Source organism: Trachurus trachurus, assembly GCF_905171665.1.
Source record: "Trachurus trachurus genome assembly, chromosome: 3".
Lineage (NCBI taxonomy): Eukaryota > Metazoa > Chordata > Actinopteri > Carangiformes > Carangidae > Trachurus > Trachurus trachurus.
The window spans coordinates 35,038,776-35,057,085 of NC_139893.1; the positions used below are offsets into that span (position 1 = coordinate 35,038,776).

The 18,310-nt window shown below is 39.8% G+C and overlaps 1 protein-coding gene across 1 annotated transcript in view; it reads left to right on the forward strand.

Moving 5' to 3' along the window:
- LOC311007190 (CD151 antigen-like) overlaps positions 1 to 18,310 on the forward strand; it is a 30,390-nt gene that overhangs the window by 527 nt on the left and 11,553 nt on the right. The window contains exons 2-3 of the mRNA XM_084000287.1: positions 3,851 to 3,935; positions 9,343 to 9,534. Coding sequence (XP_083856413.1) covers positions 3,852 to 3,935; positions 9,343 to 9,534 — 276 coding nt within the window. The 5' untranslated portion in view covers position 3,851. The remainder of the gene's footprint in view (positions 1 to 3,850; positions 3,936 to 9,342; positions 9,535 to 18,310) is intronic.

Genomic DNA, 18,310 nt, shown 5'->3' on the forward strand with positions numbered 1-18,310 from the left:
GACAGTCCGATAAATGAACAAAAACATGTTTAACACGATTAAAGAAGCAAACAAACATGATACATTTATAAATATGCTTGTTATGGCCACTGAAACGTGAGTTTCCAGCTGTTTTACAGTTGAGTTGCCTCTGGGACACTGCTGATTTGAAGTGGAAACATTGTTTAACACAGAGCCAGATAATACAATAATAAACATCTCATTTCATAAAAACAATTTTACCAGAGCTTCAGTGACAGCTCCGTTGCTGAAAGAAATGATCAATTTTTCAGTCAATCATTTAAGTTGGAGTCTTAATGTGAAGAGTGGTTGATTTCTATAGGCTATTCAAGTCAAGAAAAACTGCCCCAACACGTCATTTAAGGACACTATGGTTGACATATTTCATATATTTAACAATTTAAACACATACGGTAATCTCCCCCAGATATTATCACAAAAACCAGTTTAAACCAGAGCTGGTTGCCATGTCCCCGGTGTTTTCCTCTGTTGCAGTGGAAATGTGATGAAGTTACACTGTGTGATTCATTGATATCAAGAACTTGACTCATTTGAATCAGATGAAAGGGTGCGTTCACTGAGGTAGGACAAATTTGGCACAATCTCAACCAAATCAGACTACCTGCTGCTTAAAGTTTAGACCAACAAAGGTAGAATTTCCTACAAAGGTTGGCCATGTCTGCCAATATATCTTTTAGGGGGATTAGGCCTAATCGGTGTACTTCATTCAATTTAAATGATTCTAAAGTAGCCTAATATATGGTGAAAATATCAACATTTTCTCACCCCAGCTTCTCAGATAAGAGGATTTGTTACTTTTCTCTGCATTACAAGCTTTTTTTCTGTTGTTGAATACACATTTGAAATAAAGTAATCAACACATTATAGTGAAAAGTAATTATTAGTTGTGTGGCCCTAATTTATTTTAAATAATACATAAGTAAAAATGGCAGGATAATCATTCCACACAAGAAGTGTTTAATTAGCAGATGAATAAGGATCTGTGTAACAAATCTGAATACCATAGATTAGCTAGCAGCCAAGATGCTTGTCAAAGACGGTGTGCAAAATCCACTCCTATAGCTACCTGGAGACCATGATGCATGAGTTCATTATCTGATATAACTGCAGGTGAAGTTTGAAGTCCAGTTCAGATCGGCCGCTCGAATCAGCAGGTTGGTGCTGATTCGAGTGTGAATTGTTTGTAACACAGATTGATCTGGACACTTGATATGATTAAATTAAAGTCTGAAATTGGATTTACCTGCAGTCTGAGCACTTTGACATGATCTAAACTGCACAAGACATCATTATTTGAGATGTATTGATGTGGAAGAGCATCCATGTTACAGTGGTCTTGCATGTGAACAGAGATGGTGTTGTTCTCTCTCTGAAACACATTATTCCTGTGTGTCCTTGAACTTACAGCAGGAAAAGCTGCTTGTAAAGAGCCTGAAACGTGTTCTGGTGCTGCCGTGGATTTCTAATTGGTTGTCACAAAATCATTAAGTTAAGTTATTCCTCTGCAATCTTTCCTGATACTGATGACATGTGGATAGAAATGACAGTTTGGGGTAAATTTATGGTTGGTGTGGTTGCCTCATCTACCTTCAGTAACTTGAAACGTCTGTAACACTAAATCTGTGTGCTGCAGATGATAAAAAACTTTCCTGGACCTGTTCCGAGTATTTCACCTCTGTAATCTCTCCTGGGCTACATTAGACAGCCATTAACTCACTAAATGCGATTTATAGTGAGCCATGTCAGGCTGGATGATACATATGAGATTTATTAATCAGGCAGCAGTCTTAATTAATGTGCTCCTGAGCAAAGATGTCACATCCTGGAGTAAACCAAAGCTAATAAGATGCAGAATTATGGAAATGATTTGTTCTCCAAAGTTAAACTTAAGTTTTCTTTTCTTCTGTTTTTGAAAGAAAACTTGTGGACTTTTCAAACAGGAAGCTGCTTTCTTGACTCAGCTGTCCTGAAAAGTAAAAGAGGGCGTTGTCAAGTGATTCATGTTAGTATTTAATTAACAGGAGCACGCTAAGAGGGCCCACCATAGCAGATGGTCAACAGACAGAGCCCAGACATACTCGCTCATTCATGCAGCGCGCTCCTCTGAATTGACAGTAGTGCACATGGGGGGTGGGGGAGTGGATGGGAGAGTCAGGAGGGGAAGATAAGAGGCAGTCAGAGGGGGGCGAGTCTGGGCTTGACTGGTGAGACAGGCAAGAAAATTGTGGGGTAAAAAAAAAAGGAGGTGAGACTCAGGGAACAAAAAGACTACATGAAAGCAGCACGAAGCAAGTGTTACATGAGCAGATATATAAATCTTTTAAAACTCGTGTTTGACATTGTTTTGGTGAAAGCAGTCTAGAACTGAAGTACAGAGCCAGTGAGATTATGAGGATAAAAAACTGAGTGACATTTTTAACCATTAAGTGCAATTACAAGAGACTGTGTTGAAACTTCAACTGTCACTTGTCTGATCTTTGAAAACACACCCTGCTGAATTGAAACTGTATTAATCTGCTGTTAAAAAAAGAAAGAGGAAGATTGTGCCTCCTGAAGCGTTGGATGGTACCAGGCACCAGAGAGGCGGGTGGTTATAATTTCCAGCCTTTGGCCGACTCTCAGCTCCTACTCAGTGCTTAGTCATGGATCTCTTCTGCATACACGCCAAATAACTCACTAGCTCTGTGATTCTGCCTACACTGCTGATCTGATGCTTACTCCCCCACGGCCTGCATTAGCCCTGTAACGTCTCATTTGTTAAAAGCATCGCACAACAGCAGGAAGGCTACCTTTTTATTTGGTGCTCTTAATTCTGTGTCCTCCAAGCAAGCCAGCAGCCTGCAGTGCAGCCAGTGCACATAATTTATCTTATTTGTGTTAAGAGTTCTTTTGTAGTGCTCAGTTTGGAGCTCCATCAAATAGTCAATTAGTTTATCAACAGAAAATAAATGTTTCAATTATTTTTTTAAGATTCTCAAATGAGAGCTTTTTTTTGTGATTTTCAAATTTAAAAATGAAGTGATTATTGGGTTTGGGATGATGATCAGTTTTTCAAATGCTGTTCTTATTGGACTTTTTTATGGTTTCTCAAACTTTAAAAAGCATTGAACTTAGGTAGTGATTAAATGCATCTACTTGTGTTAACTAAGAAAAGGATTCTGTAGAAAAAAACATTCATATTTCTAGAAGTAACATTGGCACCAAAATCTTGCACCAAAAACATTTCATTACATGTTAATTCCCAGTAGAAAGTTATTTTGTACAAAGTTACCAGAGGAGTTCATCTTTACCATCAAACTTCTCTGTGAGAAAGCTGAAGATTTCGGCTCTTAAAGTGGAACTATGCAGGATTTTTACCTTATCTATGCTATGCTACATATTTACCTTAATTAAACAGATTCAGCTTAATTGTGATGGTTTAATAAATGACATGTAACCTGTTACAGGGAGAATGGAGGCTCTCTGCGTTCCATATAGCGTCTCTTGGCTGAAAACCAACCTTGCAAGATCAGCACTGCTGCCCCGGTGTCCCAGCTCTCGTCTCTGCAGCACCACAACACTAACACACACACCTGTAATTTCTTGTTTATGACAGATAAGACTACACAAATATACAAAACGTTATCTACTGCTCTATTAATTGATTTCTCACCAGCTTTGTTGTAAACAAATGCACATGGCCAGGACAAGGGTTAGCAAAACAGCAGAAAAGCGACCAGACTTGCAGAGTTCACCTTTAATGAGTTTATGTTGAGTGTTTTTGACTGTGTTATAGGAACTGAAAAGACTCTGACTTGATAACTGATCCTGAATCTGTTGTCTCTTGCAGCATGGGGGCTTACGAAGAGAAGAAGGAAACATGTGGAACCATTTGCCTGAAATACCTCCTCTTCACTTTCAACTTCCTCTTTTGGGTAAGTTTCTTCTTAAGCAGTAGAGCTGAGCCTTGTTGCTGAGGTGCTAGTGCTTGTGTTAAATGCTGTCGCAGCACTGGCATGTGTTTTTCCAAATAATGCAGGCATATCCTGCAGCAGTTTTTATCTGGTTATGCAGTCTAGGTCTTCTTTCTGTTGTTTTGGTCATTTTTACGTGTCATTTACCAACTAAGTAGCTGAGATCTTGGAAAGAAGTCAAAAAGGGCAAGAACATTCAGACATGATTTTTAAACAAACCCATGCAGCATGTTAGTCAAACTCACTGGGATCAGATAAGGAAATAAAGGAGAACAGTGAAGTGATTTGCCAAACTCTCTGTTCTGAGCATGATGCATCACAATTTGAAGACCTGTTTCACCTTTGAGCATCTGTATTTACTTTAGTTTTACACTCACTGACTTCCTGCAGCATTTAACGGCACTTATTTTAAGTTCTACTCCAAATGAATAAAGTCGATGAGAAAATCTGGCAATATTTTCTGGCAGAAATTGTGTTTAATTGCTCTTTACAGCTGTCTGACTATCTGTCATGTTCCCAGATGGCAGCAGTTACTTTGGTGACTGGAATCACTAAAGTAAAACCCAGTTGATTATGAACTGAATGTTCCTGTAAGCTGTAAAAGATCAATCAAACTGGTTTTAACATAGTAGGCCTCTCATTGGATTGGTTCATGAGCTGAACTGCAGATGTTATTATGTGGTGTGTTCCTTAGCCATTTTGGCCATTGCTGTGCATGGTAAGTAATTAGTTTAATTGTAATAATAAGCTTTGTTTCTATTACACCTTTCAAATGCAGTTACAAAGTGGTTCACAAACTGAGAGGGAGGATGAACATTCGAATGAATGAAAAATAAAGTGTGTCCAAGCAAATTTCCATCAGTACAATAAATAGTAATGTTGTGACAGTTTGTATAAATTAAATTCAACCTTTATTCCTACACTGTACAGCCTACCCATGATACTATGATGGGGCCGTTGAATAATTACACCAGTTTTCAATGTTAAATACATCATGAAATTCTACCGACGGAAATGTGCTTAGACAGATTTTAAATTTAAAAACAGTTAATAGATTTTACAACATGAGGAGGAGAAAGGTGTGACAATGTAGTACAGTAAAATGAGACAAAACAGCTGAAAGTTATTTAATTAATTTATAGGAAACAGACTAAGATTTAACATTAGTAGACCCCTGTCTGAGAAAGCACACCATTATGTTTTAAAAAGAATAATTTAGAGGAGGCTGAGGTGCTGGCCAGTGTAATCTCCTCACGGAGCTCGCTCTAAAAGTAGGGGTTCCAGGTAGAGACTGGCTGATCACCCTCACTCATTGAACTGTCTTACTTACAATCTGAGTGAGATCTGACTCTGTGAAGGTCATCTCAACCAGCGACTGAGAACAGACAGAATGGGAGCTGAGATGTGGGCTTTATGCTTTCCACTGAAAACTGGTTAGACTAAGGTTAGAAAACAAATGTGTCTGCCTCGGTAGATGGTGGTAAGAGTTACGATAAAAGAAGCCAGGGGGATCAACACAGAGGTCTCAGCCATTTATCAGCCTGTACAGTTCAGATGAGGAACAATTCAGAAAACACATCCAGCCCATCTCCTGATTAAGATGAAGAGGCGATGTTTCCTTCCCAAGCTGTGCACACAAACACAGTGTTTTCTTTCCCCACATCACATGAACACAGTGTGTCTTCATACTGATATGAGAATGTTGCGTTTTTACATGTGATTTTCCATGTAAAAAAAAGAAGTACTGGCTGATAAAAGCCTTGTGAGCCCCTCAACAAAGCATCTTTATTCAGGATCTATTCTGGACTATTCTAACTATTCTGGATCACAGAACCAAAGCCAAGTGGCATTTTTCCACTGAGCACACAGAAGATGCATTCACAGACTAGTTCCTCGAAACTTTCCAGTGTCAAAAACATTGACAGAAAGCACTACCAATAAGTGATTTCATAAATTGGATGAGGCTATATGTGAAGTGAGTCTGACATGAGTGTGGCAGCCTTACTGTCAGCAGAGGACGGGTGTCTGTCTCGTTGTCACTCAGTCTGAGCCTGACAATCAGATCTTACTCAGATTGTAAGTCGAGCGGTGCCCAGCCTTCCCTATGCCAGATGCCAGAGTTACAGCCAAATCAAATCTTTTAACCTTTGCCTTGCAGTTATTTCAATGGTCTCTGTGATTATTCTCCCCAAGCTACGCGATAATACATCATTGCATTCGGAAGTACAGTGTCTCTGCCTCTGGACTAAACCTCAGACAACAAAATGAACCCACTGCAACAGTATCAAGTAATTTCCTGAATGGCAGCTGTTCATTTACCAGAGGAGTAACATGTGGTCACAATGTCCTGTTGGTGGAGACACCACATGGCGTCAAAACAGTGACTTGTAGGCTGCGATCAGACACTTTGAGACAGGAAACTTCAGGTCCACTGATAAGTAATAAAGAATTGTTCTGGTGATGTCTGGCATTGTAGTGATGTATTTTAAATGGCAGTTTAGATTGTGTTTGGCTCATCATCACTGATGTGATTTATTTTTTAGGTTTTCGGTTAAAATTGATACATTTTTTAAGATTAATGATAAATATTACACAGACAAACAGAATCAAGTAACAGTTTCTGCAATTCACTCGTACTGTAGGTGGACAAGTCGACCAGATGTGTTTCCAAACATAAAACAAATGTTGTAATCTACAAGGTCAAGAGATAACCAGGGAACAGTACAGTGCTTTTTTGTTTAACAAAGTGTATTTTGTACCAGCAGTGTTTGTAATGATGATGTTGTCACCCCATGAAAAAGTTTATTTTGAGAACATTAAATACATGTGGTCATAGTTGTGCACTGAAAACAATAGTGGCATCCAGCTAACTCACGATATTCACCATATATCAGATTAGTCAGTTAAATTTACTCACCATATTCTTTCTAAACACTCCTTTTAGTTGGTTGAAGACTTGCACAAAACATATTTTCCAAGAAAAATAAAAATGCTCCAGTTGTTTCCACCTGCTGCCACCAGGGGGAGCCAAAGTTTGAATCCCTCTTATGCAGCTTTCAATTACTTTTGGACAGGATTCACAAATTCCTGTGGTTCATTCAGTCCTAACAGCAGGTACAGATACAGCAGGCATCATGTTCACCACATGGAGCAGTTACTGCAAAAGCTGAACCACATTCTGCTGCTTAACACTGTGGTTTGCTGAGCCAGAATCCTAATGCAGGTGGAAAGGGGATTTTCACACAAGTGTGAGAAGCTCAATGAGTAAAAAGAGAGAAATTAATGCGTTTTTGAAGTGTTGTATGTTATATTGACAATGTCTAGGTAACATGTAAAAATGATCAACAGTTTCTCTCATCTTAAAGCCCCAGTATGTAACTTATTTGGCTTTTTATTAGCAAAAATCAAATATTGCTTTCTTAAATACGTATTTCACTGAAGTCGAATCACACCCGCATACAAATGAAAGCTTTCTCGTACCTTAGAATGAGTTGTAACAAGTCGTTACAATTACATAAGTGGGCGACACACCGAACCGAGGCGGCCATGTTGCATCGCCATTTTTTACGCTCAGTGGCCGCGTGACCGTAGGTAACCATGGAAACTCACCGGAGCTGCGGCTCAGGGAGAAAGTTTTCCAGGTAGCGCCTGTTAAAACTGTCACCACTGTGTAGTGTGAGGAAGGACGGAGGCACTGATGTTGCATTCAGGTGCAGTCAGGCAGACGGCCGTCGGCAAACCAACTGGATGTCATTTTACTCGACGAGAGAAAGAAGGTAAAACGTGGGTCAGGTAAACAATACGACATCACCATGACAACATATTGTCACGTCTGTATTGTTTTGCCTCGTGCTGGCGGACCACTTGTGCTGGCAGACGCTTGTTTATTCTGTTACATGCAGCGTCTGTTGTCTGTCTGACATCTGCCCGATTTCACATGAATGCAACATCAAGAATACGTTCCAATATGCAACCGCACCACTAGATGGGAGTAATTCCTACTCAATGTACCTTTATGTCTACATTGGCAATTAAAAAACAATAACAGTTGTGTAAACTGCTGTGTTATGATGTAAATGATAGCTGATAGGGATTAATAAAGTATATTCTATTCTAAACCCAAACATACTGAAATCAGGAACAGCACTGTAGCAGAGGGTCATATAACTCCTTACTGTCTGCTCCTGTGAAGTGATCAGTAATTTGCCACAGTTAGTTTTTAAAAACAGCAACAGGAGGTACAGAGGTCTGCTCAGAGTATCCTGCTCAACACTGTTGTCCTGTGAGTTTTCTGGGAGTGGCCCAGTCTGGCTCAGTGTCTAGCTTCAGTGGCTGACGTCTTCATCTCCCTTTTTATAAATTAAATCCACATTAGACAGGTGGTTAGATTGATGGCTTGGCACGATACCGGATTTCTGTTGCAGTGCTGCACCATCTGCTGACTCCACACAGTAATATCATTGATTTCATTTACATCACATCGTCTTTAACAGTTGGCTCAGATACCGCTGAAGATGTTGGACGATGACAGTAGTTAGACTGAAGCATTGATTTTTATGTTTGGTTTTGATTGAGTCAGTCTGTCCTGTGAGCAAACTTTAAACCATCTCTAAACCGTTTAAAATGTCTATTCACTACAGGAAACTCTGCAACTCTTTTATTTATTGATTAATCTGCCACTTATTTTCTCTATTCCTAAAAATGCCACGTCACAGAACATTAGTGTCATCCATGTCAGCAGAAAAGCAGCAAATCTCCTTTGAGGAGCTAAAAATTGAAAAGATTAGCAGTTGCAGATTGATTTTCTGTCAATCAACCGATCAGATTGCTGAGCTGATCAGCTCCGGTCGGCTCATTCACAATTATCTTGCTGCATAAACTCATTCAAGATGAGATTATCTTCTGTGGCAGCGGTGGGTCGTTTTTATCAGTTCACATCCAACCACTAGGTATTAATTTCAGACTCCTCTTTATCACTTTGAAGCCTGCTGGGGTGATAAATAATTGAAAGCCCTTTTTGTCAGTCTCAGTTTTTGTCTGTTCGGTGCTGTACTGCTCAGTGTGGCACTGTTACTGCTCAGTGTTGTACTGTTGTTAATAATAATAATAATAATAATTCTTAATTTGTATAGCACTTTTCACAGTCAAGTCACAAAGTGCTTCACAACAGTTTAAAAACAAGGTATAAATAAGGCAGCATATGTGTGACAGTGAAAATAATTAAATAACGTGAAATTAAAATGCCTGACCAAACAGGTAACAGTTCAGTGTTGTAGTTACTGCTCAGTGTTACACAGTGTGATGTTTCGGGGGTCCACAGTCATGTCTGTCCTGCTCCTGGTCCCACTCTCATCATGTCCTCTCCCAGTTGGCAGGGGGCGTTGTGATGGCGGTGGGCGTTTGGACCTTGGTAGAGAAGAGCGACTACATCAGCCTCCTCTCCTCCAAGACCTACGCTGCCTCCGCCTACATACTGGTCCTGGCTGGAGCCATCGTCATGGTAACAGGCGTGCTGGGCTGCTGCGCCACCTTCAAGGAGCAGAGGAGGCTACTGCGAGTGGTAAGAGATCACGTCAGGGCGGAGAGATAACAGGAGCTGCACATTTGCGAAAGTGTGTGAAACATAAATTAGCTGGGGTCTGCACTGTAGACAAAATGAAACCAAACACAGTGAAGAACGAGTCTCATTGAGTCGATCTTTTAACCAAAATCATAAACATCTCTGTAAGTTAAAGACTCAGTTTGTAAGTCTGTGATCACCTGTTGTTGGCTGAGAATCCAAAAATGACATTGGTTTAATGCTTTTCAATGTCACAACCTGCAGACACGAGACACTGACAGCTGATTGATATTGATTCTTCCAACACATTGAGTCTTACACCTGATTATTTACAACCAACCACCTGATCCAAACACTGGAGGTTCTGATTGTGAAAATTAGGAGATAATTACATTTCCAAATATTGATTTGTTGTGGATCAAGCGTTGTAAATAGGAGTCTCTCCTGTATTTAAAAGGCTGCCACCAGTTAGATGTTTTTCCTCTCTGCTCACTCACAGTCACATTGATGTGTCCCGAACTGTGGGAGTTCAAAGTCTGTGGTTCTAAGAGACGAAGACCATTAACCAGCAGACTGGAGTTTCAGTGTAGCTGTTATTGCATTAACATGAATTAGCTAAAGCTGTTCATTCATGTTAACAGCACAAAAGAGAAGCTCATTGTCTCCATGTTTTCAACACACTAGAGAGAAAGTTCTGTAAGAGATATTTTAGCAGTAGAGCCAAGTATGACTTTTTTTAAATTTTGATTTTCATTAGAGCACAACTTTATTTTTTAGTCTTCTACCACATTGAGTTGAATTAAGTTTGTTGCTATAATATAGTTAGGAACTTGTCTAGGCAAGTACAAAGCACAGGATAAACAGTAATAAAACATTTGGTAACAGTTTATTTGACGCCTATCTCTATAACGCATTATAACTAGCCTATACTTATAATGCAGTTATAGCACTGTATAACTATAGTTTTAAACACTCATAAATGATCATAATGCTTTCTAACAATAATAATAACACGCTATAAAGCATTCATGACTCACAAGGTCAAGTATTATAATACGTTATAATTGTTAGTAACTCACTGACAATGCCCACATCAATACTTTGCACAATAAATATAGTTATAATGTTATAATTGGCTTATAAACGTGTATAACTATCATTATAAACACTCATAAATCATAAGGCTTTATAACAATAAGCACAACACATTATAGCGTTATAACTACTTAAAGCAGATATCAGCTTCACGGCCGTTTCGGCTAATGCTGCGTTCAAGGCAGGCTTTTGAAACCGTAAGTTACAGCTTCAAGTCACAACTACGACTTGGTAGCGTTCCAGGTAACCCGTAGCTCGTGTTTTTACCATCCTGTTGTCTGTGAAAGTTCCCTATAACGGCCACTCGTAACTTCCGACCCGTGAACTCGTACCAGATCGAACTGGTATGACTTCACAGGAAGGAAAAACACAAAGTACGAGTTTCTTTGAACGGACCATGAGTTAGCAGCCCCCGCCCTTGTCAGGCATCAATTGGTCCTCGTGCTACGTCACCACATTCACGCGCATCCCTTGGCTGCACACACAGCCCTTCATGCCGTTCTCTCTCCTCATTGGATAACACTTGTATCCCACAAGGAAAATTTTCTCCTCGGGTTACAGCAGAGCAGAGTGACGGAGAGACTCGTGTTTAGGCTGAAATACTTCATGTAAGTGATTGCTGACGGAAAATAGGACTATTTAGGACTTATATTAACAAAAACATTCCACTGATATCTGCTTTAACCTTATAAGCCATTATAAAATGCTCTATGATGTGTTATGCTTTTTGTTATAAAGCCTTATGATAATTTATGAGTGTTTATAATGATAGTTATACACGTTTATAAGCCATTATAACTATATTTATAATGTATTATCGATGTGGGCATTGTCAGTGAGTTACTAACAATTATAACGTATTATAATACCTGACCTTATAAGTCATGATAAAATGCTTTATAGTGTGTTATAATGATCATAATGCTTTGTAACAATAATCATAAGTATGGTTATAATGTGTTGTAGAGATAGGCGTCAAATAAAGTGTTACCAAACATTATAAAAATACCAAATACAACAATCAGCTGCAAACAGAGGGGTCATGATCAGTGTGTGTCATCCTCAGTTGCACTCGGACAAAACAAAAATGGCTCTGAAAACAGATATACACATACACTGCACTGTACACACTCAATGTACAGACACACACTGCTCAGCTGTTGAGCACCACATTTCAACACACAGGCACATCACTGTGGGTGCATCTCCGATGATTGTGTGTTATAAGCTTCACCAGAATGTGTGTCATCTTTAGCATCACCCACGGCACCGTCCTCTTTTCAGTTTTCCCTTTTAACTTTTCAGATTAAAAAACAAAAAAAGCATTGATGTGCATTTTTGGTCAGATTATACATCAATGCTCTACCTCATACATTCATTTCTCATGAATATGAATTTTCACCTATTTCTTAATATGAAAAGACTGAAATGTCAAAAAAAACAAAAACAAAACAAACCCAAATGATTGTGATACTGAAACTGTGACCCAGATTGTGTTGCAATACCAGAAAACAGCACCGCAACACCACCACCCCAAAATCACTGCACTGTAAAGGAAGTAAATCATGATATTTTTAGTCTATTTAAAGTGACGGCAAGCTGTACATGTGCTTTTTAGTGCAGTCATGATGGAGCGATCATGTCAGTGGTAAGAGCTGAACGTGTTTAATTAGCTCAGGGTTTAATAACCTTGAGATTGCAGCAGTCATTCACGTCAGCACTGAGGGAACGTCATGGTTACACCTGTGATTATGTTCTGCTGTGTCACATTGGGCCACCTGCGCTAATGTATCAGTAAAATGAGAGAGTCAGACAGCAAATCCAGATTGATCGGAGAATAGAGACGACTGGTGTTCTGCTTTGTGGACGACGTGGACTCTTCACAGAGACAGGCTCATCATCATTCTGTATGACACCAGAAAAGGTTGCTTTACATTAAGTTCAGGGCAGAAAGGATTTGTGATCGTGTGTCTGTTGCTTTCCTCATCATCAAACATAGAAAGAGAAAACACAGCAGCAGAAGCAATTTAAAAACATAATAGAAAAGTCTACAGATGTGTATTTCATAAATGAAGTCTCCAACACGACCAGATTGTTTCATGTAGTATAACACAGTGCTTGTGTGTAAATTGAGATGTGTGCACCATCTCTTCTCATGTGTGTTGTGCACTTTTGAAACACTCAGTGCAGCCCGAAGAGCCGGATTAGGGCGATGAATCACAGTGAAGGAATGAACTTGTCGGCAAGGAGAGATGCTATCGGGATTGTTAAAGAGGGCGAACATACGGGTGGAGTTGTGGGGGGGGTGGGGGCAGATTAATTGTTTTCCTGTATGGGGCGATTGCCCGCTACCTGCTGAGAGGACACAAGAGCAGCGGCGATTGGAGACACTGTCCTGTAACCTAGAGGTCAACGAATCCCAGCAGTGAGACTGATCAGACTGGTCGGGCCTCAGCGTCACCAGCTGTAAATAAGCTCAGTGCAGTTGATTAACAGGAGGCCACATCCACCTCTGTTACTGATGATCGCACTGCACAGAGTATGAGACAGAGGCCAGAGAGAAGTGGTGTGGTGTGTGTCTGCAAACACACGGCTTCATTGTTTTGTGGCCGAGACAGAGAGACAGAACAGTGTAATGGCTCAGGGAGCGGAGAGAGAAAGATTTTCCTTCCAGAGCATGGAGCCAAATGGAAAGCAGTCCTCCACCTGTGGAGAAACTGACTTCATGCACTTCCACCGCACGTATTACAAGTCTGAGTGTCTCAGTCTCTTTCTGCTTTTCTCTTCAGCTCTCTCACTCTTTCTCTTCTTTATCTTTTAGTCTTTTAGTCCTTCTCACCTTTTAATCTTTCTTTTTATGTCTCTGCCTGTCTCTCTCTCTGTGTCTTCGCATCTGTTTTTATCAACAATAAAGTCACAGATTAAATTTAGTCTAATTAGAGCTTTTGGATTTTATTCAGAGCTGCAACTGACGACTGTTTTAACTGTTACTTAACTGATTCATCGTTTAGGCAAAAAGTGAGAAAAAGATGTTCAGCACAATTTCCCTGAGCCCAGAGCGACATCTTCAGCTTTTGTTTAATTAACAATCCCAAACCAGAAAGTATTAAGATTAAAATGTTACTTTCAAAAGAGAAAAGCATCACTGGTCTGGGGATTTCAATTTGTCCTCTGTGATGAACTAGCTATCATTTCAGAGTTTATGTAAAGCATACCTCAGGTCAGTGTGACCGGAATGGTGAGTAAATTGCTCAATCTGTTTGTTTAACACAACTTCATTTGTTTAAAGCCAAATATTAGTGAAGAAAGAAGCCAATTAACTTGAAAAACATACATGTTTAACTAATTAAACTATAACAAGAGACCCATATTAAAATACAGCTGCAGTGAAAGTCAGTATAGCCTTCATTAGTCTGATTCCATCCTTTTATTTTCCAGGTTGTTCTATATTTATTTCTTTTTTTCAAGTTATATTTGCCTTTGCTTAGCCAGTACAGACAGAGATGGACAGTCAGGGGCGGGATAACTTTTAGCCAAGGGCCATGAGTTGGACTCAAACACTCAGGCACTCCCAGGTCAGATTTTATTTATCAGAGATGAATGAGGATTTGATCACCCAGTCTTACACAAACCTCTGGTAACTATTGTGAGCCACCCCTGGCTGGAGCAGATTTACTGCTCCACCTTCTGCTTTAAATAACTCCAATTGTTCTATTAGTTACACCACAGAGGTCATAGTCTTTTTTCTCATTTAAAAACCTTTTGCAGTGTGTTTGAGATCTTTGTGTCTTCCAAGTGTCTTGAGACTAAGAGCTGTCTTTTCATAGGCTGGACTCTGATCCACACAGTTTTATTTTGGTTTCATCTGACCAAAGTATTTACAGTCAGTGTTCAACTGGCTTCTTTCGTGGAATTTAATCTTTGTGGGAAGTTGTTTTCTGCAGGGAGGCCAACCACACAGGTCGACTTGATGCAGTGTCCTTCACACTCTCTGATCAGTAGGGTGGCTGACAAGGGCAAACGCACTGCAGGAGCCCAAAACACCTCCATTAGGAAAAACACACACTCAAATGCAGAAACTATGCAGATTTTAAAACTGCTGCAAGAAACCAAAACAGAAACATTCATAGCAAATGCACTCAGGTCCAAAACTAATCCAACAGAAGAAGTCCAGAGTAAGACAACATCAGGGACGTTTTCCAGACCTCTGGAGGGAATTATGAATCTTGAGGTTCCACTTGGAGGTGTGTATTTTCAGTGGAGTGGATCTCACCCAGCAGATCAAACATCCTACACTCTAACTATATAATACAGGAAGGGAAGGGACTCAGTGGATTAGTCTGTTCATTCATAAACAGAGAAATAATGAAAATAATAGTAGGCTCAGCTACACACTGAATGACACTGAATGACAAAATAAGACAATACACATTGAAAACATACAGTACAGTATGACTGTAGTTTATCGCTCTGTTTACTATCATTCAGGCCGTTAGTATATGTTCAGTGTGTCACCTATCAGGACAGATGCTCTAGTGGAGCACTCATTCCTCTCTCTGTTTCTCAGTCTGTCTGTCTGAGCCTCTCAACGTGACGCTTTTATCTCTGTTTCACTTTGTATTTGTTTTTTCATATCTGACTTTATTTGCTGTTTCTTTCCATTGGATTTTATTTATCTGAGGCAAGTGGCTGGCAGAGCTGCAAGTGCAAGCAAAGATTAAAGAGCTGGCTGGATCTCTGTCAGGCAGCTCGGCTCACAGCTAGCCTCTCCTGCAACCTGATGAGTCTGTTATGACTTAGTTATAATTGTTACTCATGAAACCTCCAGTATGCATCCAGCTGCACAGCACAGCTTCTTATAGGAGCACGTTTGAAGCTCCAACAAGGCCAGAGGATCTGAATGAGAAACTCTGAGTAGCGTGTTGGATACTGAAATGGATTCATGTTCATTTAGATGAGTCTGTATGGTGTTTAATAAGATATAACCAGTGGTGTAAATAACTGAAGAAAAGAGTTGAACATCACTCACAGTGTTGTGTTCATTCAAAGTTTGACATCTCTCATCATCTTTCAATCACCTTCTGTGTGTGTGTTTTGAATGCAAGAGTGGAGATTACAGCCATGGATGACAGAAGGATGGATTTGTTATGGGTTGAGGGGGCAGCAGACTGCCGTAGATGGAGAAAATAATGAAGATTTGTATGTATGTGTTGGTGTTGTATGCATCACAAGAATCAAATTTGTGGAATGACATCTTGTCACTACTTCATTATCATTTTTAACTCTTTATCCAGAATCTTTTATTCATAAATTACAAATTGTCCCTAAAACTGCAGCTGACATTTGTCCATTTTTATAACAAATGTAACTAATCTTCTCATTGATTTATTTGTTCTTGTCAGAATATCTCCCAAATACATTTGTTGGCACTGATGAGTCAGGGCGGTGTCACTGAGCTGCAGCCTCTTGTGCAGCTCTTGACAGGACATGTAGGAAACAAGAGTCCTGACTGAAACTCACACTCGGTGTACCGAGCTGTATTTGCTCCCAGTAACTGATAGGAGCACTACTACTAAGTGTGTTTTACATCCTGTCCAAACAAATAATGGATGTAGTATTTCGCAACATGAAAATGTGTCTGCACCATCTTTAGATTTGATTGGTTGTGTTTTCTTCAGTGTGAAGATTTGCAGTTCATAGAATTTTGATAATATTCTATAATATTTTTTGATGGAGGGTTGAGCCCAAAAAATATTGGAATAACACTAATAAAAAAAATAAAAAAAAATAAAAAAAACTGGCAATGACTATAAATGATCTGCTGATGTTAGAAAAGTCAATACACTTTTATGAAACAACATTAGGCGTCTCCCACAAACTCAGCATGTTTAATAAGAAAGATAACTGTTGAAACTACGCTGACAAAGACTGAGATCAGACCCGTCTGGCTCGGTTCAGCAGCTCATTGATCAATCACATCACGTTTTTACAAGTAAAAAGGAGAGGCCGAAGGCTCAGTGGTTCACAGGCAGTTGAGGGATATGTGTTGAAAAACCTACTGCTGCTCTGCTGCCAGCATGAGATCAGTTTGATGATCACCTGATCACTTAAAGGGGCGTCACCTGGTGAGTGATGACAGACAATGGGGTGGCACTTTGACGTATCATGGAGCCCTGAAGATGTCAATTTTACTTTTTGTTTGTTTGTTTGTTTGTTTGTTTTTGGGAAAAGGCATTTTCCATCAGAATCAACAGCACAAAAATTCAAAATTGGTATTTTCCATAGTCCTTTTCCTGTTTATGCAACCATTTATGCATACAATACGGGTGAGCAACAAGAGTCAATGAAGGACACAGTTTGTGTGGTAAAGGACAGTCCTCCTGGTCCTTCATGAGCATCCATTGTCACTTTCCTGAGAACATGTCCTTGTATATTCATGATTTTACACTTTTTATCCCTTTTATCCTTCACACTCTGTGTGTAAACAAAATGATAAGGCAGATTTGGACTTTATCATCATGTCATCGCAGGACAGATAACAACAGTTCTGGCTCTGAATCGCCACTGAGCGCTGTGTCTTTTTTTTTTGTATGATACAATGTCAGGGATCGTTCCTTTCATGCTCATTTGTTCACTGTTAATCTGTTTCATGGTGGCTACCTTTTTTCAATGCCTCAGGGTGTCCTCTTTTAACAGTGGTGACCTTGAGTTTAAAGGAGACATATTATGCTCCCTTTCCACAAATTAAAATAGTTCCCAGGTGTCTTAAAGACATGTCTGTGACATGCTTTGGTCAAAATAGCCCATGGATCAAACATCACAGCTCTTTTCATCCTCTCAGAACAGCCCTGTTCAGAACGGCTGGTTTCAGTGCCTTTAAATGCAAATGAACCACTGCTTGCCCCGCCCCTTCTACTGGTACCAGGTAGGGGTGGTATTATGCAAATTCAAAACCTAGTTACATCACTGGAAGACAACTGAGGGAACAGCTCGTAAAACCACGTGGATTTCAACCTAGGGAGCCTGAACATTATAGATTTTTTAGTAAGTTCTCACATTTTGGGGGGCAGAAGGCAAGACAAAGACTCACATATATGTTAAAGAGCCTTCAAAAAGTGATATTTCCATAATATGTCCCCTTTAACATCACAAAGCAATGCATTTTGGGGTACTTTACTTTTGTAAAGTTCACAAAAATACAAACTTGCATGGCTCTCACAGACTAACCAGGAACGCACCTCAGAGTCTGTGAGTCTGTAACGGTGGACACTGGAGCCGTAGAGTCTGCATCGAGTTGAACTTTGTTTAAATTTCCTGTTGACTAGCTGTATGTGACTGCCTGGTGAGGTCCACCCAAAGGTCACAAGTTGAGCTCCCTCAGAAAACCAACATGTGTCCAAGCACTGATTAAAGTCAGCATCAGTATGACTCTGAACTCCCACAGACACAGTAGCTGTAAAGCCAGTAGTACACCTCTAATGAGGTCTGATATAGAAACACAAGCACTGAGCTGCATACAGATTTGTGTGTCTCCACGCTGCAGTTACGTGTTGTTTCTTTATGTACGCTCCACGCTGGTCACTAACCCTCTGCAGAGGAACAAAATGTAGAAAGACAAAAGGCCAAAGAAACATCAGATATTTTCTAAAACCTCAGTCTGAGTTCACCAGGAGCTCAGAGA